The sequence below is a fragment of the Stigmatopora argus genome, chromosome 20 (assembly GCF_051989625.1).
Source record: "Stigmatopora argus isolate UIUO_Sarg chromosome 20, RoL_Sarg_1.0, whole genome shotgun sequence".
Lineage (NCBI taxonomy): Eukaryota > Metazoa > Chordata > Actinopteri > Syngnathiformes > Syngnathidae > Stigmatopora > Stigmatopora argus.
The window spans coordinates 1945291-1968488 of NC_135406.1; the positions used below are offsets into that span (position 1 = coordinate 1945291).

A 23198-nucleotide genomic window follows, 5' to 3' on the forward strand; every position below is an offset into this window, starting at 1 on the left:
TATTGGCGTCCGCTCCCTTCGAATCGGGAATCCCGGCGGCGAGCGAGCGCCGGTTCGTTCGCCGCCCGCGGCGCTCCCGGGGCGGAGGGATGGGACGTCTATCGCCGCCAATGGCCGACCAAGTCGAGGATATCTGATATTCTTACGCTTATGTCTTTCTTCTCTCTATATGTTTTTTTTTAATCTACAGAATCCTTTGGTAAGTGATTAGCTCCAGAGCGCACATCACCTTCCCACTAATGATCATATTTCCAACAACTGTTAAAATGCATGGCATGCATTTTACTAACAGATTAGGCTCACTATTGTTATTATTACTACTACTACTACTACCACTACTACTATTGCTACTATTTTAGAGACACTTTCTCACACAAAAATGTTCACATCACATGCAGGGCTAGCGCTGAGTTTTTTCCTTGACTAGATGGTCTTCTGAAGCTCCTCCATTTGAAAGTTCCTGTGATTTGGCTGACTCCTGCTCCCAACGTTCTTCTTCTTCTTCGTTCTCTCTCTTACTCTCTCTCTCTCTCTCGCTCTCTCTCGCTTTCCTGTCTCTTTCCTCCCAATATCTTCTATTTACTGTTGAAATTTTCTCCCCCACACTCCCTTCCCCTTTAGCCTCTACCTACACGTACTAATGCTTTTTTTTTCTAATCTTATTTGCATTCATATTATCCACCCAGGTGGTACGCCAATAAGAGGTAAGCGTGCTGAACTGACGCCCGCAGAATGACAAACAATCCAAAGTTCATTCTTGCCGCCACTCATTTTCCATGTTTGTCCTGTTTGGCCTTTCTGAGTTGTCCTGTTGAGTTGACCTGATTCCATCCATGTCCCCCCCCCATGCCCCCCCACCCCATCCATGTCCCCCCCCCTTCCCACAATCACCACCTCCACCTCCGAGCTCACTTGTGATATGCTCGCCCGGACTCCGACAATTTTAAATCCAAAGCATATCCAATGACAATCTTTTTTTTGTCAGACGTTCATTTTCGTTTGCCATATAGCAAATCATGCGTCCCTCTTTTTTGTCCAACTAAAACAACCAAGCATTTTTCCCCCCTTAGCTGTTCTTGCTGTGGAGTCAACGCCCCACCCAACCCCCCCCACAAAAAAAATCTATTTTTCCCCCCATTTCTTCTACTTGCTCTCCTCTCCTGTACCTCTACAAAAAAGCCCAAACAACCACTTTTTTGATAAAGTTTCTGCGGTGCTTTTTTACCTCTTTCACACCTATTTTTCTGACTTTTCTTGCCTCTTTGGAGCTTTTGACTTTTTTGTATTTTTTTTGTCTTCAGGCTTTGGGAAAAACTGTAGAGTCGGACGGAGGGAAGCGGATGCATTGGCTCAATTTTTGCCCATGTTGACCCGGGGAGACGCAGCAGTTTGTTTTTGTCTGGTCAATGTGACACCACACTGCTGATCCCATGGTGGATTTTTAGGGGTGTCTTTTGAAGCTCCAAAACTTAAATCAAAAACCACAACAACAAAAAGCAGTGCTTGATTCTTGTTGACTCAGGGGCCCGCCCTCATTTTGAATTTTGTCCTCTAATACATTTGTATTTTATTTTTCAGCTAAGGGTTGTCGCAAGGTTGTAAGTTGCGCTGACATGCATTTCTTGCCAAGATTTGCATGTCAACCAAAAAAAAAACGAACGTTTTGTTCCAGACGGTTATGTGTGGCATTTGCCTGAAATTACTCTTTTTCCCACATGTGAGCAGCAATTGTACTTTTTTTTTTTTGGACAATGCTGCCCATTTGGTCTACGATTTGTGATTGAATATGCTAAAAAAAACAAAGAATCATTTTGGAAATTTCTTTCTTCCAATTGTCTTTTCTTGTTCTGCTGCTTTGTTCGACTGTAAACCTCTTTTGTTTGATCCATGTCTCCCTAAAGCAGTACCACTCATTCCCCATATTGACCCGTCAATGTTGTACACCGACCGGAGAGAACATATTTCTTTGCGTTGGTTATTAGGACGCGTGTTATTCTTTATCGATGTTTTGCAGATTTGTATTTTTGCTTGTAGCCAACCTCCAAAGTCAAAAACCTCAACTCTTTCAGGGACAAAGTAAAAAAAAAAAGTGGACAGCCATTCAAAATTTAACACTTTAGACCAAGGGTGTCAGACTCTGGCTTTTACGCCAACTTGATTTCACGTGGGCCGGACCATTTTAGATATAATATTTAGATATTTTTTTATAAATCGATTAAAAGAACTGGATTAAAAGCCCTGAATATTCAGTTTTTTATAGATCTTAAACAATGTTTATTTTAGCTTTTTTTAAATATATTTTTAGATTTGACAAAATGATTTTTGAACTAAAAACACAGAAAAACATTTGTTAAAAAATTACAATTATTTATTTAAAAGAGGGAAATAATATTTAGATTTTTTTTAATAAATGGATTAAAAGAACTGGATTAAAAGCCCTGAATATTCATTTTTTTATAGATCTAAAACAATGTTTATTTTAGCTTTTTAAAAATATATTTTTAGATTTTACAAAATGATTTTTGAACTAAAAACACAGAAAAACATTTGTTAAAAAATTACAATTATTTATTTAAGAGGGGGAAATAATATTTAGATTTTTTTTATTAATGGATTAAAAGAACTGGATTAAAAGCCCTGAATATTCCATTTTTTATAGATCTAAAACAATGTTTATGTTAGCTTTTATATATATTTTTAGATTTGACAAAATGATTTTTGAACTAAAAACAGAAAAAAAGATTTAAAAATTACAATTATTGATTTAAAAAGGGGAAAATCAGGAAATTAAATATACATCTATACTCTTCATTTTAATTTGATCCTAAAACAGAAAGTCGGCACTCACGATTTACTTTCCTGGGCGGGCCACACAAAATGATACGGCGGTCCAGATTTGGCCCCCGGGCCGCCACTTTGACACATGTGCTTTAGACCTTGATAGGGCGAGTGGCTCATTTTGGAATAAAAAAAAATATATAGCAAATATTTGATTGTGAAGGCAATTCAAATAAAGAGTTTGAAGTATTTAATATTCAATAGACGCCCAAATAAACTGGCTGTAAAAGCCCATGTTTTATTGTTCATTCACGCCGCCTCGTCAAAGTAGATTGGACACCTGTTGCTGTCAGTGTCAGCCAATGAGTTAAGACAATCAAAATTGTTCTTCCTCTGGCGTTTAATCCATTCAAGCCATCAGGGAATTACTTTGCACCCAAGTGAGTATGCAGAAATTTAGATTAGAGAGAATGGAGGGGGGGTAAAAATTAGTACTGTATCGGGTAATACAATCGGTACATGGTATCGGTGCACCACTAATTCTAAGTAGCAAAAATGCTAATAGTAAATCTGAAGTTTTAGAGCAATTGTTTTCATCTCGGTAGATTTTAAAAGATAGCGTTGGACCTTGGAGGTTTTGCTGCCGGTGGATCAAACAAATGATTCAAGAAACATTTCCTTGGTCTTTAGTCATTTGAAAATATTCCAAGAGTTCTGCTTTTAATTCTTCTCTGCCGCGTTCTCTGCCCTTGCCAAACAGGAGCCCTGCAGATCGAGCAGAGCGAGGAATCGGACCAGGGAAAGTACGAGTGTGTGGCCACCAACAATGACGGGACGCGCTACTCGGCGCCGGCCAACCTTTACGTCCGAGGTACGCTTCATTGTTTTTCTTGCCGTTTTCTTTGTATCTCTTGAATTGATTTGTCTTGATCTTTTGGAATTTGACCCGCAACGATGTCTCAACCCGTAGAACAGGGGTGTCCAAACTACGGCCAGGGGCCCAGTTTAAAAAAAAAACGTAGCAAATTCGGATGATATCATTCAATACGGCCCACACAATAAGCTGTTATTCAGCCTGCACTTCTCGGTTGTGACACTAGATGGAGATATTTAGTTTACCGATGCCAAAACCGATGGTCAAAACGTCTTGGACATTTTTAAATGTGGCTCTCAGACAAAAAAAAGTTTGGACACCCTCACCGAACAGTATTCGCACTGCCCTTTTCCGGCCCTCCCTGTCCCTAGCCCGCTTGGTGAGGCTTCTTTTTTTTCTTCTTGCCCGTTCAGTAAAATTGGGAAGGACATGAACGAGATCGGCTCAAGCCATCGTTGGTACTTTCTCACCTTGGTAGTTTAATTCAAATGCTGAAATAATTGTCCTGTTTTTTTCGGACTTAAGTCCCACCTGAGTATAAGTCGCACTAAGTAAAGAATACACAATGAAGAGAAAAAATGATGTAGCCGGTTAAACTATAAAAAAAAAATCTGGAAAAAACTGTCATCAAATTCATTTTAAATTTCATTAAAAAAGCAAATAGGAAAAATATGTAAGAGAACATCTGCTCAAAAAACAGCATTCGGACTGTTTTCATTCTAAGAGAGCCCCTCTTTTGATTATGAAGCAGATTGTCTCAATATTTTTGTCTCATATTCAGTGCAAGGAAAAAGCGCATGTCAACACTTTGGAATGCAGTTTTTCGTTTGTGGACCGATTGGTCATTGGGCCAACGGTCTGCGTTTCGTCCAGATCCCCAAAAATAAACCAAAAGAGTCTGCAACAGTTTAAAAGACGACCAATGGGAGCTTTTCCAAAGGGTTCACGCACTTTTCCCTTCCTACTGTAATGTGTTCTTCTGACTTGAATCAATGCTGTTGACGTACGTCATGCTAGCTAACGACTGAAACCACAAAGTCCTTCGACTTGTTTAATCTGGACACCTGTTTACTCTCCCTCCTGTTTTTTCTCCTCTATTTTTTGGGCTCATTTTTGTTGTACTTCCCCCTCCCACTTCCCCCCACCTTTTCCCCCATCAGAGCTCCGAGAAGGTTGGTGTGTTTTCTCTCTTTTTCAAAAAAAAAAAACCAAAAAGTACCACGACATAACGCTGTTTTTCGTCTTATGATTTCAATTCTTACTGGGTTCCACACGGGCGATATTTGCATCTCATTTGCATGTTTTCAGTGTTCTTGCTTAGCCTCGAACCAAATTTTCATATCGCCAAATCCACGTCGACTCATTGGAGAAACGTACATTGGCTGCCAACTCTCCTAGTTCCGAGGGATGGGACGTCCGCCAGCGATAAACCCGTTTAAATCCGCGGCGGAATATTATGAGAATAATAATAATGCTAATATAGCCCCCCAGTGGTTTTGAGGAAGGTTGTTGGAAAGAATACGGGCTTATTATAACAAGCCTTCGCAAATATAGAAATGAGCGGGATAATATTACATCCGCGGGGATGCGCGGGCCGACCAATTGGATATTAATTAGATCTGGAGTATTTAATCATGAGCTGGAATTTGTGATTGAACGTGGGAAGAAGATTAAATGCAGGATGAGCAGCAATACTTTATTCAATGTACAGTAGAGAAATATTTGTTTTTGTGCAGGTAACCTGCTGTCGAAAGTTCGGCCATTTTTCAAGCAGTTCATTTCCCAACTCAAGAAATGACAAGTGGGAAAATAGTCGACTTTTAATATCGACTCATTGGCTGCCAGCCACAGTGATGGGCGTCCAGTCTTTTTGGAGATGATTGGACGCCCGTCACCGTTCACAAAAGTGTATGCTGTGGTAGTTAGCAAATTGTTGTGGCTGAGAATGGCAGCCAAAGAGTTTACAAATGTTAAAAATAATCTGATTATATAAATCATTTATCTTAACATTAAAAAGATGATATTGATAATTTTTCGTATATAAAAATTGAATGAATATATTTTTTCCTGTTTGGGAGAGTGCTGACTAAAATGGACACGTTAAAACCGTTGTAGAGCAAGTGAACATTTTTATTCATTTAAAAAATGAAACTGATTATATTGTTTTTACATGAATAATAAATATAGTTTGAAAAAAATATATCATTTTAATCAGTCTTAATAAGTGAAAACGGATTGAACGTCTGGCAGCCAATGATAGGGTTAGAAAATATCATTAGTGCATGGTTAATTATATCTTGATTGTATTTTAAGTAATACTATGAAAGTTTAAACATATACACATGTTTAAATATGTATTCTTTTCATTTCACGATTACCGATTATGCACTCAAGTCGTACTTGATCGGTTTTTATGGTACAAAATGTTTTTGTAATTGGTCTTTGTTGGTGTAATTGTCATCATCACGCCAGGCCCGTGTACGTACTTTGCCGTACTTTGCACCCGTGTACCGTGCCACATGCATGTCACACCATTTCGCTCATCGACGGCAAAGCGTCGGTCGGGGGGTCCGTCGTTGGTTCGGTCGAGGGGGCGAGTCGGGCGAGTCAACTCATTGTCTTTTCATCCCGTGGCAGTGCGCCGGGTGCCGCCGCGCTTCTCCATCCCGCCCACCGACAACGAGATCATGCCGGGCGGCAGCGTCAACATCACGTGCGTGGCGGTGGGCTCGCCCATGCCGTACGTCAAATGGATGCTGGGCGCCGAGGACCTGACGCCCGAAGACGACATGCCCATCGGGCGCAACGTGCTGGAGCTGACCGACGTTCGCCAGTCGGCCAATTACACGTGCGTGGCCATGTCCACGCTGGGCGTCATCGAGGCCGTGGCGCAGATCACCGTCAAAGGTAACGCTTTTAGTTAGGTTTGTTTTACCCAGGTGTTTGTGATTTGTCATCAAAGTGTTTTTTGGAATGTCTTTGTGGGAGTATTGCTTCCTGTTTACGGGAGTCATTTTTGCCCATTCGTCGGTGTGCGTCCCCTGTTTAGTTTTTATAGAATAGAGTTAGGGTCTTATCTCGCAGTGGAAAGGCTACGTTGAAGCCTTTGGTGTCCCCCGCGGGAACGCCTGCCGCTTTTTATCTGAGAGCAATCGCATCGCCGGCGCGAGGGCGAGACGGCGAACGGGCGTCGCCGCACGCGCGAGACCAGCTTTTCTTGTTCCAGAGACATAACGGCGATATTAGTCACAATATAACAGCCTGACAGAGGGGGGCCCCCGTAGCGTACTTCACGTGGCATGTAAAGACAATCTATTGCCATTCGCTTCTGCAACGTGTGGAATTAAAGTCATAAATTCAGTCGCTAAATTATTCAAGTGATAAGCAGCTCGGAAATGGGAAAACACCGTTTTAAACAAGGCGAGGTGGCCGCGGTCGTCGACTTGAGCGGCGCCTCCGTGGCACGCGTCGTGATTGTCGGGTTAAAATAGCACGCTGTCAAATGTCAAGAAAGTGTCTTGGTGTTGACGTGCTGGAAAAGATGTGCGTAGTGCTTTCGATCGGGTACAATCGGTAATGCGAAATGTTTACTGCGCTCAAAGGGCAATTACAGCTGAGAAAGTACTATAAACTGGGGAGTGTGTCATACCGGAGAAATGATGGTACTCGTATGTGGCTTTATCTCCGACTTTGCAGTTGACGGCGGCGATGCATTTTTATTTCGCCATAAAAACAGTCCTCTCCGATGGCAATCTTTCCACAGCGTTACCCAGGACGCCCGGCCTCCCGGTGGTCACCGAACGCACCGCCACCAGCATCACCCTGACCTGGGACTCGGGCAATCCCGAACCGGTGACCTACTACGTCATCCAGCACAAGTCCAAGTACTCGGAGGACTCGTACAAGGAGATCGACGGAGTGGCAACCACGCGCTACAGCGTGGGCGGCCTCAGCCCTTACTCGGACTACGAGTTCCGCGTGCTGGCCGTCAACAACATCGGCCGGGGCCCGCCCAGCGAGAACGTGGAGGCCAAGACGGCCGAGCAGGCGCCCAGCACCTCGCCGCGCCGCGTCCGCGGACAGATGCTGAGCGGCACCACGGCCGTCGTCAACTGGGAGGAACCGGAGGAAGCCAACGGGCAGATTATGGGCTACAGGGTCTACTTTACCGTGGATTCCGCGCAACACGTGAACCTGTGGGAGAAGCAAATTGTCCGGGGGGTGAACTTCATCACCATCCAGGGCCTCATCCCCAATAAGACGTACTACATCAAGGTGCTGGCTTTCACCTCGGTCGGAGACGGACCTCTTTCTCCGGATCTGCAGATCATTACAAAGACGGGAGGTAAGCGAGCCGCCATTGCAAGCGCAGATGCTTCAGAAAGTCGCCGCGTTGTTGTTGATCACTGTGGCTTAACAATGTTTCCTTTTTTTACCCAGTTCCATCCCAGCCGACCGACTTCAAGGGCGAGGCCAAGTCGGAAACCAGCATTCTGTTGTCTTGGGTGGCACCGGTACAGACGGGACAGGAAAACCAAATCACGGGATACGATCTCTTGTACAAGAAAAATGACGATAAGGACGAGGTAAAACCTCAGCGGCTCCTCCGAAGGGACCCTCGGACTTGACGCCTTTCCTTTTGCAGAGGCGAATCAGCTTCGAGCCCACTTCCACGTACCTCATGAAGGACTTGAAGCCCTTCACCACCTACGCTTTCCGCCTGGCGGCACGCAGCAGGCACGGCGTGGGCGCGTACACCAGCGAGATCTCCGCCGAGACCCCGCAAACACGTAGGTCTTCCCCCGCATCCGTGGCGTCGCGCCGCCGAAATCTACAACAAATAGATAAGACCGTCGGCTAATAGACGTTCAAACACGGCGCTTAGTTTATCTGGATGATACATCCATCCATTTGAACCGGGTGTCTGTTGAGGGCTCCCGCTTCACGTGGATCGGATCTTGAGCTTCACTCGAGCATCTTTCAAAGCAGAGGACACGCTTGGCCTTGAAGGAGTCTCCACTTGGCAATGCATGCCAGAAAACAAGACGCTAAGCTTTCTCTGAAGCCATTTTCAGGATCTTACGTGGTTTCCGATCGCTTTTGTAAGCTCGATTTCAACAAGCCTGTGAGCAACGTCTATCTAGTTTGGGCCGAAACGGTCTCACGGAAAGCTCGGTTTCGTGTCGGTAGCGGCGTGACGTTCTTGCTATTTCGAGACGGCCAGGTAGCGGCTATCAGGTAGGTATCCAAGATGTGATTGTGTGCTCCCATGTACGAGAACCTACTAAACAAAGTCATGTCTCCCTGGGAAGCTTCTCTGTCGTACAATCAGGCTTTTACCACAAACCAACAGGCTTCGGAAAGGTTGGTGACAAATGCAGTTTTCTCCTTTACAAACCCATTGAACGCATCAACCTTTATGTTTTTGGATTGCTGGTAACTGCTTGCCAAATTGGAGTTGACCAAGAAGTAGTACTTGAGGGATGGATCAAATGTGTATTCCGTTAGCTGGCAGTCAGCTGTCCTCTTTCCAACCAACACCCTCTATTCATCATCAGTTTTTTGTTCCACGTTGTGTTTATTTGCTTTATTTCCATCTTTCATCGTGCTCTGTCCTCATTATCTTTTTGTTTACCCCTCCCCCATTGTATATTTCTACAATCACCACCACCACAATCGAAACCAAACCAAAAAAAAAACAAAACCAAAAAAAAATACAACGAACCAACGGCCTCCCCAAACAACAACTGGCACCAAACAGAACCCTCTGGCCCGCCCACCGAAGTCAGGTGCTCTAGTCCCACGTCCACCAGCATCCTCGTCACTTGGCGGGCGCCCAGGACGGAATCCCAGAACGGGGTCATAACGCGATACAGCGTCCAGTACGCCGCCACGGAAGGGGAGGACACTACGGAGCGACGCATCGCCGACATCCCGCCGGAGAGCTCACGCTATCTTTTGGAGCACTTGGAAAAATGGACCGTGTACCATGTGACGGTCACCGCCCACACGGACGCCGGAGCAGGACCGGAAAGCACGCCGCAACTGGTTCGCACAGAGGAGGATGGTATGTGTTGATTCCAAAGGCTAAATTAATCTTCTAACAAGACTCTTTGGACTTTTGAAGGACTTTTTGCCCCCCCACTTCCACTTTTTAACTCAATTTCAACACATGGTAAGGCCTCCAACTCTGTCATTTTTGAAGCTTTGGACGGAGCATTTTTTTTCTCGTTTTTTCAACAGAAGGCCTTTTTTTCAAATGTGATGTGGTAGTATCATTTTGATTCTCATATATTTTTTGCTTTCTTCATAGCCAAAAATTCTTGCTGCGCTTCAAGCTTCGATTGACTTGAAGCCAACTTTTTTTTGGCTCCACATGTTTTTCCCACTACCCATTTTTAATGTTTCGAGATCAGGTCGGTTGCCAGACCTATTTTTGCTGTCCCCCCTTCCCGTTCCCCCACACCCTCTTTTACCATTGTTGAAATATCGTTGCTGCAATTTTGTGATTTTTCAAATTTTTTTGTGGGGAGGGCACTATTTTCCGCGACGGAAGAAGATTGGGAAACGTGAGCTCTGGGTTGACTTACGTTAAGCTTTTTCTTCATGGTGTCCCCCCTCCCCCCCAGTTCCTAGCGGGCCACCTCGTAAAGTCGAGGTGGAAGCTGTCAACTCGACATCAATTAAGGTCATCTGGCGCTCGCCGATGCCCACCAAGCAACACGGGCAGATCCGGGGGTACCAGGTGCACTATGTACGGATGCTTAATGGGGAGCCCGTGGGACAACCCGTCATCAAGGACATCCTGATCGATGATGCCCAGGTACGTGCATGCTAAGTGTTGCATTTTTCTGGTTTCTATTTTGTTTTCTTTTGGAGCTTCAACATATGGAAAGAAACCTTTCATGGACTTGGCTCAGATGAATGATTATTGGCTCTGTCTGTTGTCTCTTTTCCTAAACCTAATCAGTGGGAATTTGATGATTCAACCGACCATGTGAGTAGTGCAACCGGATTTCAATCTTGCCGCAATGCCGTCCTCCGCATGAATGGCATGTGATGTTTGTGTGTGTCGTTAATGAAGTCGTCGCCTTCCGGTGGCGCTGATAAACGTTCAATCCATTTGAAGTGAGCGGTGAACATTGTTTTCAACTTAGACGTAGACCAGGATTCCTGGATTCTTGTTATCTGTACGCATTTTTAACCTCTTAACGAATTAGCCATCTACTAGTGATGAAATTGTAGAACAACGCCACACGATTGAACGTCTATCCCCGCCAATGGCCCTGAAAGAGTCAATCGGCTTTCCCTATCCTTCTCCACTGGAGAATGCACCTATTCTGTGTACGCCTGGTTAAAAAACACAAATGGTCATTGACGTCCTCCGTCTCGACAGGAAATGGTCATCTCAGAGCTGCTGGCTGAAACCACGTATTCCGTCACCGTGGGGGCCTACACTACAAAGGGCGACGGCGCACGCAGCAAGCCCAAACTGGTCACCACCACTGGCGCAGGTATATTGGGAAAATTGCCCAAAATGACATATTTTGTATTTCAACGACTTAAACATTGAGCTCGTTGCTCTTCTGCCTTAGTTCCCGACAAACCTCGGCTAATGGTCAGTACCACCAACATGGGCACGGCTCTCCTCCAGTGGCACCCCCCGGCGGTCACCCACGGTCCCCTGCAAGGTTACCGCCTACGCTTCGGCCGCAAAGATCTCGAACCGCTGACCGTCATCGAGTTCCCCGAACGCGACAACCACTACACCACTAGAGAGATTCACAAGGGCGCCTCGTACACCTTCCGGCTCTCGGCGCGCAACAAGGTGGGCTTCGGAGAAGAGACGGTCAAGGAGGTGACCACGAACGAGGACGTGCCTAGCGGTTACCCTCGGAGAATTGCGGCCGACGCCGACGCCGCCACCGCCAGCACCATTCAGGTCAGCTGGCAAGAGCTGCTCCTCGCCGAGCGAAACGGCGCCATCGTCAAGTACGCGCTGCAATATAAGGACATCAACAGCCCTCGAAGTCCCTCGGAACTCTTCATCACCGCCCCCGAATCCTCGGTGGCCTTGGACGGCCTTAAGGCGGACACCACTTACGATATTAAAATGTGTGCCTTCACCAGCAAGGGTTCTGGTCCCTATAGCCCGAGTGTCCAAATCAGGACACAGCCTTTGGATCAAGGTATGACCAGCCGCAAGTGTCAAAACCCAAGGCCCGGCCGGGTGCCGTTCCCAGCCCGCATCGTCCTTTCAGTGGGCTGCCCGTTGAAAAAGTGTCGACTTCATTTGGTTTTACGCCAAAATTAAATTCCTGTAGCCCCGACTCAAAACAATAGAGCACTACAGAAATTAGTATATATACGGCAAACCATGTTTTAACCTATTGACAGACAGTGGTAGACATCAAATTAATCGTCATTGAGTTTAAATACAACAAGCTACAGTGCGGCCCCAGGAAAATATTAATTTGAAACCCTCCCTTATTCAGTCCCTCCCATTTGTTATTTTTTTTCTTTCTACAATTCAGTCAATACATGTCAAACTCGGTGTTAAGGTAAGAGGACAGACAGTACTTGACGTAAAGTAGTCTGCTTTTGGGGGTGTTTTTGAAGGTAAGTCTTGGCGTGGGCAGAAAGGAATAATAAGCGTGTCTAAATGGGCTCCTCCCCCTTTCTTTTAGCAGTGTTTGCAAAAAATTTCCACGTGAGAGCTGCCACCAAGACGTCGGTGCTGCTGACGTGGGAGATTCCCGACGCCTACAACGCGGCTCAGCCGTTCACGGTGAATAATGACTTCCTCTCAGGCGACAGTTCATAGCCGCTTATTTTATTTTGTTTGTCATTTGGTTCAGATCCTGTACGACAGCGGGCAAAGCGTGGAGGTGGACGGCAAGCTGACGCAGAAGCTGATCACGGGGCTTCGGCCCGAGACGCAGTACTCTTTCCTATTAACCAACCGCGGGAACAGCGCCGGCGGTCTGCAGCACCGAGTCGCCGCCGCCACGGCGCCGGACATCCTGCGCACCAAGCCCTACCTGATCGGCAAAACTAACTCGGACGGGATGGTGACGGTGGAGTTGCCTTTGGTGCAGACGCCGGAAAAAGTGAGGTCAGTCGACTCCGGCTTTCCGAGCGACGCCGCTCCATCCCACAGCTGTTCGGCGAATCTATCGTGGAAATGTTCCTTATGACCTCAAACCATTGTTCTAGTCAGACCGTGTTGTCTCATTCCCTTTAACTTTTTGAAGTCAGTTCTTCTGGATGAATTGCAGACTTTGCTGTTCTTTGTGACTGATAGGTTTATTAATAGGTATACTTTAAAATAATATCAACAATACAAGGTGGGCATCGGGTCCATCTCTGGCATTAAACTTGCAAGTGAGAATCGTCCTGGCTCGTCCTTTTGCCACCGTGACATTCTAAAGGACCGAATTCCTCTCCTGCCAATTTAAGACGTCGAATCAAAACAATTACAAGGTTATCTATTCAATACAATTGCATAACACAATTAAGGTCAAAAAACAACTGCCACTAACAATTGCATATCAGGTCGGAAACCAAAAACAACTGCGTAAGAATTTGCACAAGTAAGCATAATAATTTTCATACAAGGTGAACTGAGCGGATCGGAAACCAAAACATTATGCGAGTATTTTCGGAAGTTGATTCGAATATCGCCATCTGCCAAAATCCAAGTCAAAGCAATTTAAGAGTCCTTCACAGATCTTCATTGCGAACTCAGATCAACAGTCCTTGGCCCGGAACTTGGTGATCTGTCAGGTCAATAGTCCTAAAAACAATTAAATGTCCTCGGAGCCAGCTGCCATGAAGAGTGACCTCGAACTTGCTCGGTCCCAAATTGAAATAAAGCTCATATACATATAATGATTAATAAAATGATATATAATCATATCCCAGAATAACCCCAACAGTGACGCTCTCTGGGCTCGTCTGACCTGTACATTTTGTCCTTTTTCCAGAGCTTATTACATCGTGGTGGTCCCGTTGAAGAAGCAGAGAGCCGGCAAGTTCGTCAAACCTTGGGACAACCCCGACGAGATGAACTTAGAGGAGGTGGGCAGGGTTTGTTTCCGTACAAATGCAGCTTTTTATATTTAGCTCCATTTGGAGAACCTGGCCAGCATATATATATATATATATATATCGGCGTTGGCTTTTTACAGCTCCGGCCTCGGGGCCCCGCGTCTGGAGCCTTGACCGATTGCCCAAAAAAAGTGGCGGCGCTTGTCAGAATTTATTTGTTTGTCAATACTGGCACTCACCTTTTCACAACTTCTCCCAAGGGCAACTAGATTCCGTGGCTGTCGACAGCGGAGATGATTGAAGACATTATCGCGCGGCGGCAACAGCCCCGCGGCCAAAACAGAGCGAAAGGCACACGCGCGTGCTCTAATGTGAATGACAGGCGCACGCATCGTGCACACACGTGCACGCCGATGATCCGCAGATGTGACGCCGGAAGGCGACGGACGGGCGCGATTAGCATAATTGTCCTCACGCCGAGTTAATGGACTTGAGCGCAAGGGCAAACTTCAGGCAGAAATTAAGTCCAAATGTTGGAAAATATACGCTGACAGCTTTTTTTTCTTGTTGTTGTTAGTGTTTGATATTTTGGCAAGCGGGCGGGGCCAATGAATGTTCATGCCCCGCCTCCAAGTCGAAACTAATTGGACATCTCGTGCTGTCAATGTCAAAGAGGAGGAGTGCGTCAGTTTAACCGAATTAGTCAGAATTGGAATTCTTCTGCTTTTCGTTTTAAGGCAAATTAATTATTTCCCAAATTATTGGTGCCTGTGTTGCCTATAGTAGTAGAGGGTGTGCCTAGCCTTTAGCCTGTAATATGCCCTTACACAACTATCCTATTTATATCAGCGCAGATATTTAATAAACACGTTCCCAAATATCGATTTACTCAACCCGATTAGAAATCAGTGTGCAATCTTTTTCTTTCCTCACTCTGTTGCCAAAATACATGTCATAGTATATGCACACTTTAGTTCACCTCAATTAAAATGAAAAATTGAGGAACAACGATCCCCCAATTTACAAAACTCACAATTGCAATTTGAAATGATTTTGTCACAGTCGATGCTGCCACACTATTTCATATGCTTGTGTGTCGTTTTTTTTTTTTTTTAAACCAAAAGAAGAGCGATAAGACCGTTCTTACAATCCTCTGCCTTCCACTATCGGCGTTTTCAGCTTGTGCACAAGAAAGGGTGTGTTTTTCTGTGTGTGTGTGCAGTGAAATCTTGACAGGCAGATACGGTTTGTTGTGGTTTTCACGTGTTTGCCGCGGCACGCTCGGCTCCGGCATCTTATCGTACGCCTCTTTTGCTCCCACGCTGTAGCTGCTGAAGGAGATAAACCGCACCAGCCGAGGCCTCCGGCTCCGCAGGCAGGCGGAGCCCTCGGCCTACATCGCCGCCTACTTCCCAGACTTACCCAGAGAATTCACGCTGGGCGACGGCAAGTTCTACGGCGACTTCCTAAACAAGCAACTGCAAAACGGACAGGAGTACGTCTTCTTCGTGCTCGCCGCTCTGGAGACGCCCGACAATGTGAGGTTACCTCCGCGACAGGGTTTTGCGTCTTTCTGGGGTGAATTTCGAGGAGTTTACGCCAATCCGTTTGAAGAAGGGAGGTTGGCAGCCAATCCAAGCGCTCATTTGGATTAGCAATAATCGACCACTTGGCTTAGAAATCCGTCCAAAAAAAAAGTAAATTGCATACTCTACGTATATAAATAAACGTCATTGGTCTAGGACACGTGTCAAAGTGGCAGCCCGGGGGCCAAATCTGGCCCGCCGCATCATTTTGTGTGGCCCGGGAAAGTAAATGATGAGTGCCGACTTTCTGTTTTAGGATCAAATTCAAATGAAGAGTATAGAAGTATATTAAATTTCCTGATTTTTTTCCCCCTTTTAAATCAATAATTGTAATTTTTTAATCCTTTTTTTCTGTTTTTAGTTCAAAAATCATTTTGTAAAATCTAAAAATATATTTAAAAAAAGCTAAAATAAACATTGTTTTAGATCTATAAAAAAACTGAATATTCAGGGCTTTTAATCCAGTTCTTTTAATCCATTTATTTAAAAAAAATCTAAATATTATATCTAAAATGGTCCGGTCCACATTGACGTTGACGTTAACGCGGCCCGCGAACCAACCCGAGTCTGACACCCCTGCGCTAGGAGAATCCTGGTCTTCTTTGCTCCCGATCAGACGTGCCCCTCTAAGATTTGCAAAAGTGGAGAATCCCCCGCAAGACCAGAGCTGATTACTAGACCACGTCGATAACAGGGCGTCTCTTTAATTACGGCCCGTGCGCCTTATCTCCTCCGCCGCAGCAGCCTGCGCTTGCGTCTGCGGGTAAATGAAAAGCGGCGTGATTAAGTAGGTAAAAGGTATATACTTGCTGCCTCTTTATTCACTCACCTTGAATGCGGGTGAAATCCCCAAAATGTGCAGGCTGAAGAACCCATTTATGTAGTTATGCCAGCCCATTGGTTGCCGTGGATGGCGATTAGCGTCCGATCCATTTGACCAATGAACAATGGCTGCCAGTCCCTCCTAAACGTGAAATAGTGATCAACTCGAAATTCATATCAGAAGGATGAAAACACGTGAAACTTTCAAACGCAAACCTGTAATAAAAATCCATGTTTTTGTAGTTAATGTACGCCACCAGCCCGTACTCTGACCCAGTGGTGTCGGCCGACATCGACCCTCAGCCAATCATCGACGAGGAGGAGGGTCTCATCTGGGTGGTGGGTCCGGTCCTCGCTGTCGTCTTCATCATATGCATCGTCATTGCCATTTTGCTGTACAAGAGGTGAGCGCCACAGCTTAATTCATCCTTAGCGTTTTTATTTGGGGCGGTTTTTCGGAGGGTACTGCAGTTTTCCACGGGTTGGGCCAAAAAAACTACAGACGCCAAGCCGCGAACAGCTTACAGGGCTTGAATTTGATATGAAGGATCAAGACCCGCAACAAAACAAAAGACACTTCTGATACGATGTAGTCTTTGTTGTCTGCAGGTGATTTAATGTTGATGAAAATCAAAGGCTCCCATTGGATTCCAGAGAAAAAAAGGCCTACGGGTCCTACTTCGACCCACTTACGTATGGAAGCGCGCCGGCTCGATTCACTCGCGCATCATCGGGGATAAGATGGATCAATAGTATATTTTAAATAACTTAGGACTTGGCTTAGCATCTCTAAAGTTAAGTTGTGCAATTACCATGGCATATGCAGCGATCCGGTGTTGCGTTGCAAAGACAAACACGCCAATTAGAAGCCAAGCGATGACTTTTATGCTTGAACAAGAAGCAATCAACTCGAATGTTTGAATCCGTTTGCACCTGGCGCTCTCTGTAGAGGGTTTGAAAAAGGGCCCGTGGCTGTAAAACTAAGCGCGATCTCTGAAGCGAGCCAGAACTGATGGAACCACTTTTTTTTCTTGGCATCACCTTTTATGAAGGCAAAACTCTTGCTGGCTAATGTTTTTTTTTGTTGATATTTCTCTTCTCGCTGGCCAACGGAACAGCAAACCGGACAGGTAAGATGGCCAAAGACTTAAATGAAAATTTGCTTGTGCTAGTCGAGAAATGCAGCTAAGAGCCCAATTAAAGTAATCCTCGCGTAGGGCGACCCAAAGACGGGGCCCCTGGAGGCCTACCCACGTTATTCTTTGTTGTTCTGGCCTGAATGAAAATTGACAAATTGTTCGCCACAGGAAACGGGCTGAATCAGAGGCGAGGAAAGGAAGTCTCCCCAACAGCAAGGAGATGCCCTTGCATCACCCCACCGACCCCGTCGAGCTTCGCCGCCTCAATTTCCAGACTCCTGGTAAGTCCTCGTCCAATGAAGAATTTCATTGCGTTAGACTGTAGGGATCCTGATCCATTTTGAAAAAAAACCCGCTAAATAATGCGAACATTCAACGTAGAAAACAACGACAAAGTTAGACGACCTGCGCATATAAGAATAAACGATTCCGTCAAGACGCGAGTCCGAGTCCAATCGCTAGTGTCCATCAAAACAATGCCTCTGATCGTAATTTGAATCCAAATTCAGTTTTCCCTGTAAACTGTCTAGTGACCGTTTGAAAAGAATTTGATAGGTTCACCACTAGATACACTTTAAGATAAGGAAGACATAAAGCTTTATCTTGTAAGAGAGAATCGATCCTGACTCGCCTTCGTCCCAGATCATTCTAAAGAATCAAATCCTCTCCTGCCCATTTAATTGCATAAGAGTCAAAACAATTAAGGTCAGAAACCAAAACAATTGCATAAGAGTTGACAACAAGCAAGCATCTATTCAAAACAATTGCACATCCTTTCGGAGGGCGAGCGGTATCGCCACCTGGGCCGAAATCCAAGTCAAAACAATTAAGAGTCCTTCCCGGATCTTCAGTGTGAGCTTGCGACCGTGTGAGAAGTCGAGGTTACAAAACAATTTTGATAAGTCGGATAGAGACCTTTTCCTTTGTTTATCACGGTTGCAAGCAGATGTACTGAAAATGACTTTTTTAATGTTGCTAAGCTTCATTGCAAGCACATATATATAATGATTATATTTCAAGCAAAGTTATAATAACGATAAACCTAACAGAATGACTCTGAAGTTTGTGGCGAGTTACCGAACTTTGACAAGCCAATCGTCGAATACGGGTTCCTGCATTCCTAGCACGATTGCTACTCGAAAAGTGCACTTGAGCGTCTTGGCCAATGTTGTGTGACACGACTCCCCTCCTCGACTTCATTCGAGTCGCCGGCACAAGTGGGCATTAGCTAATGGAAGCAGGGCCTCATTTTCCCATCCACTCTCCCATCTCTCTGAAAGGGTGTTTCCATCACAGCTTGCTACTTAAAATCCATTTCCAGCAAGGGGTAAAAAGGCGCCATTTCTGGGTTGCCGCTCCAGCGTCGGCAAAGATGAGAACGCCCAATGAGGGGTGTCGGCAGGGAAAGGGGCCGCAAAAGAAGTATGTTCCGTACTATTTAGAAAATGTCCAGAAGGAGACTTGAATAGCGGGCCAACGGAATTGGACAGAAAAAGAAAAGTGTAATGGTCTGAAAAGAGCTTTCATAAATATGTATCATCTTTTATTTCCAAAATGGGCCTGCGGGGATAATTCATCACGCTTTCGTACGAGCTGACCTGGAAGATGGCACTTTGATAAAGCTACATTATTGGCCGTGGCCCACGTGTCCCTGAGCAGAGAAAGACTTCTCGCTTGATAAATGGACGGCGCCGGATGCTCCCGCGCCTGAGCCAAAACACCGTCACCGCGAGAGATCTCAGAGAGGCCAGGCATCAAATTTGCATCGGACGTAAATTGGCCGAAGCTCCTAAATTTCCCAGACCACCATCGCCGCAGGCAGGTGCAGGGGAGGGGCCTGTCGCCAAAACTGTCGAGCTTCTACCTCGCCATTGATTGAAGCGGCGTCCCGAGTCCGAATGCCTCGAGCGTGCACACGAAGCTAACTTGTCGCGGCGACCGCTCTCCCTCCTGTTGTTTGTTTTCCGCAGTTTATTGCGCGGCGTGAAAAATGTTGGGAAGTTATCAACGTTTTTCAGTTCGGCTTTATTTTTTTACGTGTGCCGTTTACTTGCTCCTTTGGAATTCACACGGTTTACCTTGAACATTTTATCTAAGCCCCTCGCGCTAACCGCCTAGCCTAGCATGGCGTCACTAATAATTAACCCATTGAGAAGATGCCATTCATTCCACGCTTCCTCCCGCCTTTCCGCCAAGCGGCGTTTGACCTGAGGCGGCGACGCGGCTACGTGTAAACGGGACCGCTTCGCTTGGCCGTGTTTAATGACCGTTTCCTCCACAGGTGCGCGCTCGTCCGGTCAAGCGAGTAGTCTCCGTTTGTCAAGTTAGTTGGCCTCAATTACACATTTGCCACGAATGATATTTCCCTTTCCCGCCTAGCCTCCTATCCCCATCTAATCCGCTTTGGTGTGAACGCCGTGTCATGGCGGGGGAGGCGGCGAACATCAGTCATCCTTCTGAAGTAGAATTTTCTCTTAACATCTTTTCCTTCTTATGCTAACTCGCCAAGCGAGCTTTGGATGTTCTGGGAATAACAACCCCTGTGTATCGGTACGCGTTTCAAGCATGGCGCACAAACTTGCCTAACTCCATCCAATCTTCCACCTTCATGCTTTTCTAATCAATCAGCTTGTGCTTGGATCCCCATCTTTAGTCTGTTCTGTTTGGGAAATCCCTTTTGAGGAATCGCATCTCCAGACAAGTGACCCTGAGTTTTCTCTGACACTCAGGTATGGCGAACCACCCGCCCATCCCAGTCATGGACTTGGCCGAGCATTTGGAGCAGTTGAAAGCCAACGACAACCTCAAGTTTTCCCAGGAGTACGAGGTGAGTAGCCGATGTAGCGTGGGATTTTGCGGTTTCTTAACGAATGTCCTCCTCCCACCAGTCCATCGACCCCGGGCAGCAGTTCACCTGGGAACACTCCAACTTGGAGGTCAACAAACCAAAGAACAGATACGCCAACGTGATCGCCTACGACCACTCGCGGGTCTTGCTTTCCGCCATCGACGGTATAATTCGCCCTTCCTCCACACTGCACTGTTTGGGGTTTGTTTGTTTTCCGCGTCTCCCTCTTCACGCCAACACGTCATTTGCTTTGACGCCGTGAGTGCCGGTCGGGAAATAGATGGCTTTTTTTGAAATAGGCAATTTTCCCCCCGCCTCGCCGAGCTCGCCACTCGAGTCCAATTGAACAATCGGCCACGACGCCAGCGAGTCGTACGCCTCTACGGTGACGCCCTGATTATTTTCCATTCGCGCTTAGGTTTCGCGTTAAGGTGCGCCGAATGTGGCCTAAAGAGGCGGAATAGTTGCCAGCTGGAACTGGGTCGCAAAGATTTGGGAACAAGCATCACAAAATCGTAAATGCAGAACAGGACGTTGAGCAAATGTTAACAGAACAGCATTTGAATAACTTAAAGGGTCTGTAGCGACGAGGCAACATGCTAACTGTGAAATGATCTTGTCTTTAGGGACTGATGTCATCAGGTTTGCGTAGTACCAAAACCTGCTTTAAAAAAAAAACATTCAAATCATAATACAAAGCAAAAATATCAATAACAAAATATTTCTTTGGGTAGAAACTAACAAGAAATGGTCTGTAAAAAAGCTAAACGGAACAGAATGTGTCCAATCGTTTCTGAAACTCTTTGCCTGCCTTTGAGGGTGATAGACGAGTCGATTGAACAAAAGTTGATTGACTCCCATTTCTCCCAGTTCAAATGGATTGAAGGTCTACAAACAGGAAACTCATGTAAGGACCCACAAAATTGTATGTCTACCGCCAACAGCAAGGATTAAAAAATAATCAACACCAAGTAGTTTTGATAAACAATAACCTAAAGTTGTACCCGGGTTGTTTCCCACCAAGCCCGTCCAACCGTTCTTTAATTTTGAGCTTGTAATGGAGTTTCAATCAGCCTCATGTTGTTGTTTTTCCCCGAGCTCATAAGCAAATGACATAATTAATGCAAATCCTGACTGGCAGGCCGCATCAAATGCAAAAATAAGCATCCATTCACTGCCATTAAGCAAAAATAATGTATTTTTTTCCCAAATTGGAATTTACAACGGGCTTAATTGTGTCTTTATCCCTTGTCCGTTACCCAACGCTGTACATGCGGAATGGGGGTGGGGCAAAGTAAACACAGTGGGGGGTTTTGATAGATTTTTTTTGTGTCTGCTAAAAGTTACCTGGGAGGAAAGAAAGCCTAAAATGGAGAGGGAGAGAGGACTGTGGGAGAAACGGCGTCCATGCAGATGAGACTTATCTTGGTGGAGCATGTGTGCGCCGAGCCCCGAAACTGCCAGTCCTGAAGCATTGACTGGCTGTCAGCTCTGTCGCTTTTCTCTGGATTAGAAAAAAAAAAGGAAACCATGCCCTTCATTTAAAATAAGCAAAGGGGACGCGCAAGGGAGGCTTGTTTTCCTGCAATTTGCAGCTTTTTTGGCACCCTTTATTTCCCCAACTCAAATTGCAGATTTACGGTAGGCAGCATTAGCATTTTTCTGGTACTTGCCCTGCATGCTTGTCCTACAAAAGTATATTTTCCAGATGACCAGAATCAGGTCAAAAAAAAACAGCCGGCATATAAGCTTTATATTTTCATCTGCTGTAAGACAATAACAACCAGGCCTGAGTTAGGACCTCCCTTACTTACGGTCGATTGGTCACCGGTCTTTTGGTCGCCGATCTTTTGGTCGCTGGTCTTTTGGTCGCCCGGAAGGTAAGTGATAATTACCATCTAAATGGTTGCTCAAATTCCCTAAATACAAAGTGTCAATGACTATTTAGTCATAGATAATGCCCTAGTAATTATTAGGCTAAAGAAAAGCTCAAAATTTCCCGGACTTTTATTGTTTTTTGTTGGAGAACTTCTTAAGACCCAGACTGACGTCGCTTCTTAAAGGGACAACGCATGAACATACAAACTCTTCTACACTCACACGTCGGCTCAGTGAAACTGCTCATGGTTATTGTTGGCTTTTATTGATACGTAGACCGTGTTGTTTTACCTTGTTTTGGCGCCGGTCTTTTGGTCGTCTGTCTTTTGGTCGCCCGTTGTCGTTGACGGCACACGCTTACTTACAATATGCAATTATCTAGCTGTCAATTTGTAGAAGATCCGTGTACTCCTTTATAGACATGTGACATCCTAACCTTAACCCGATCTGGATCCAGGCATCCCGGGAAGCGACTACATCAACGCCAACTACGTGGACGGCTACAGGAAGCAAAACGCGTACATCGCCACGCAGGGATCGCTGCCCGAGACTTTTGGGGAGTTCTGGCGAATGATCTGGGAACAGAGGAGCGCCGTTGTTGTCATGATGACCAAGTTGGAGGAGCGATCCAGGGTAAGACGGCGTAAAGATGGCGCTCTTTGTTCCGAACGGACAGAGCTTGGCGCCGGGACGTCGTAGCCATTCCGTCCGGTCGGCTGTGACGTAGCTTTCGCGGCAGGTGAAGTGTGACCAGTACTGGCCCACCAGAGCGACGGAGACGTACGGCCTCATTCAAGTGACTCTGCTGGACACGGTGGAGTTGGCCACCTACTGCGTCAGGACGTTTGCGCTTTTTAAAGTAAGGGCGCCTCACGCGTTTTCATTGCGGACACGGAGGGGCTTCTCGCCAAACTGTTCCTTTCTTCGCCGGCAGAACGGCTCCAGCGAGAAGCGGGAGGTCCGGCAGTTCCAGTTCACGGCTTGGCCGGACCACGGGGTGCCGGAACACCCCACGCCGTTCCTGGCCTTCCTCCGACGAGTGAAGGCGTGCAACCCTCCGGATGCCGGGCCGATGGTGGTGCACTGCAGGTAGCCAACTCTGTGGAAATGACAAAGATAACCTCAAGCATGAAATTGATTTTCCCCCCTCTCAGTTTGCCGGAATGAATCTATGAATACGTATGACAATGTAACAGGGTTTTTAATCATGTTAATGGGGGAAG

General features: G+C 45.9%; 1 protein-coding gene across 50 annotated transcripts in view; it reads left to right on the forward strand.

Moving 5' to 3' along the window:
* Nucleotides 1–23198, forward strand: part of LOC144065839 (receptor-type tyrosine-protein phosphatase delta-like) — a 208460-nt gene that overhangs the window by 178291 nt on the left and 6971 nt on the right. For 6 of the 50 annotated variants that reach the window (XM_077588977.1, XM_077589006.1, XM_077588976.1 and 3 more), the window contains 26 exons: nt 191–199; nt 687–704; nt 3539–3649; nt 4813–4824; nt 6290–6559; nt 7416–7997; nt 8093–8238; nt 8298–8442; nt 9414–9719; nt 10282–10475; nt 10623–10649; nt 11049–11166; nt 11248–11841; nt 12340–12440; nt 12511–12767; nt 13639–13732; nt 15031–15240; nt 16354–16514; nt 17229–17240; nt 17418–17530; nt 19531–19572; nt 19979–20076; nt 20138–20261; nt 22433–22608; nt 22715–22834; nt 22910–23064. In XM_077588977.1, the coding sequence (XP_077445103.1) occupies nt 191–199; nt 687–704; nt 3539–3649; nt 4813–4824; nt 6290–6559; nt 7416–7997; nt 8093–8238; nt 8298–8442; nt 9414–9719; nt 10282–10475; nt 10623–10649; nt 11049–11166; nt 11248–11841; nt 12340–12440; nt 12511–12767; nt 13639–13732; nt 15031–15240; nt 16354–16514; nt 17229–17240; nt 17418–17530; nt 19531–19572; nt 19979–20076; nt 20138–20261; nt 22433–22608; nt 22715–22834; nt 22910–23064 (4195 nt within the window). The remainder of the gene's footprint in view (nt 1–190; nt 200–686; nt 705–3538; nt 3650–4812; nt 4825–6289; nt 6560–7415; nt 7998–8092; nt 8239–8297; nt 8443–9413; nt 9720–10281; nt 10476–10622; nt 10650–11048; nt 11167–11247; nt 11842–12339; nt 12441–12510; nt 12768–13638; nt 13733–15030; nt 15241–16353; nt 16515–17228; nt 17241–17417; nt 17531–19530; nt 19573–19978; nt 20077–20137; nt 20262–22432; nt 22609–22714; nt 22835–22909; nt 23065–23198) is intronic. The other 44 variants (XM_077588981.1, XM_077588982.1, XM_077588995.1 and 41 more) reach the window with 38 other exon arrangements.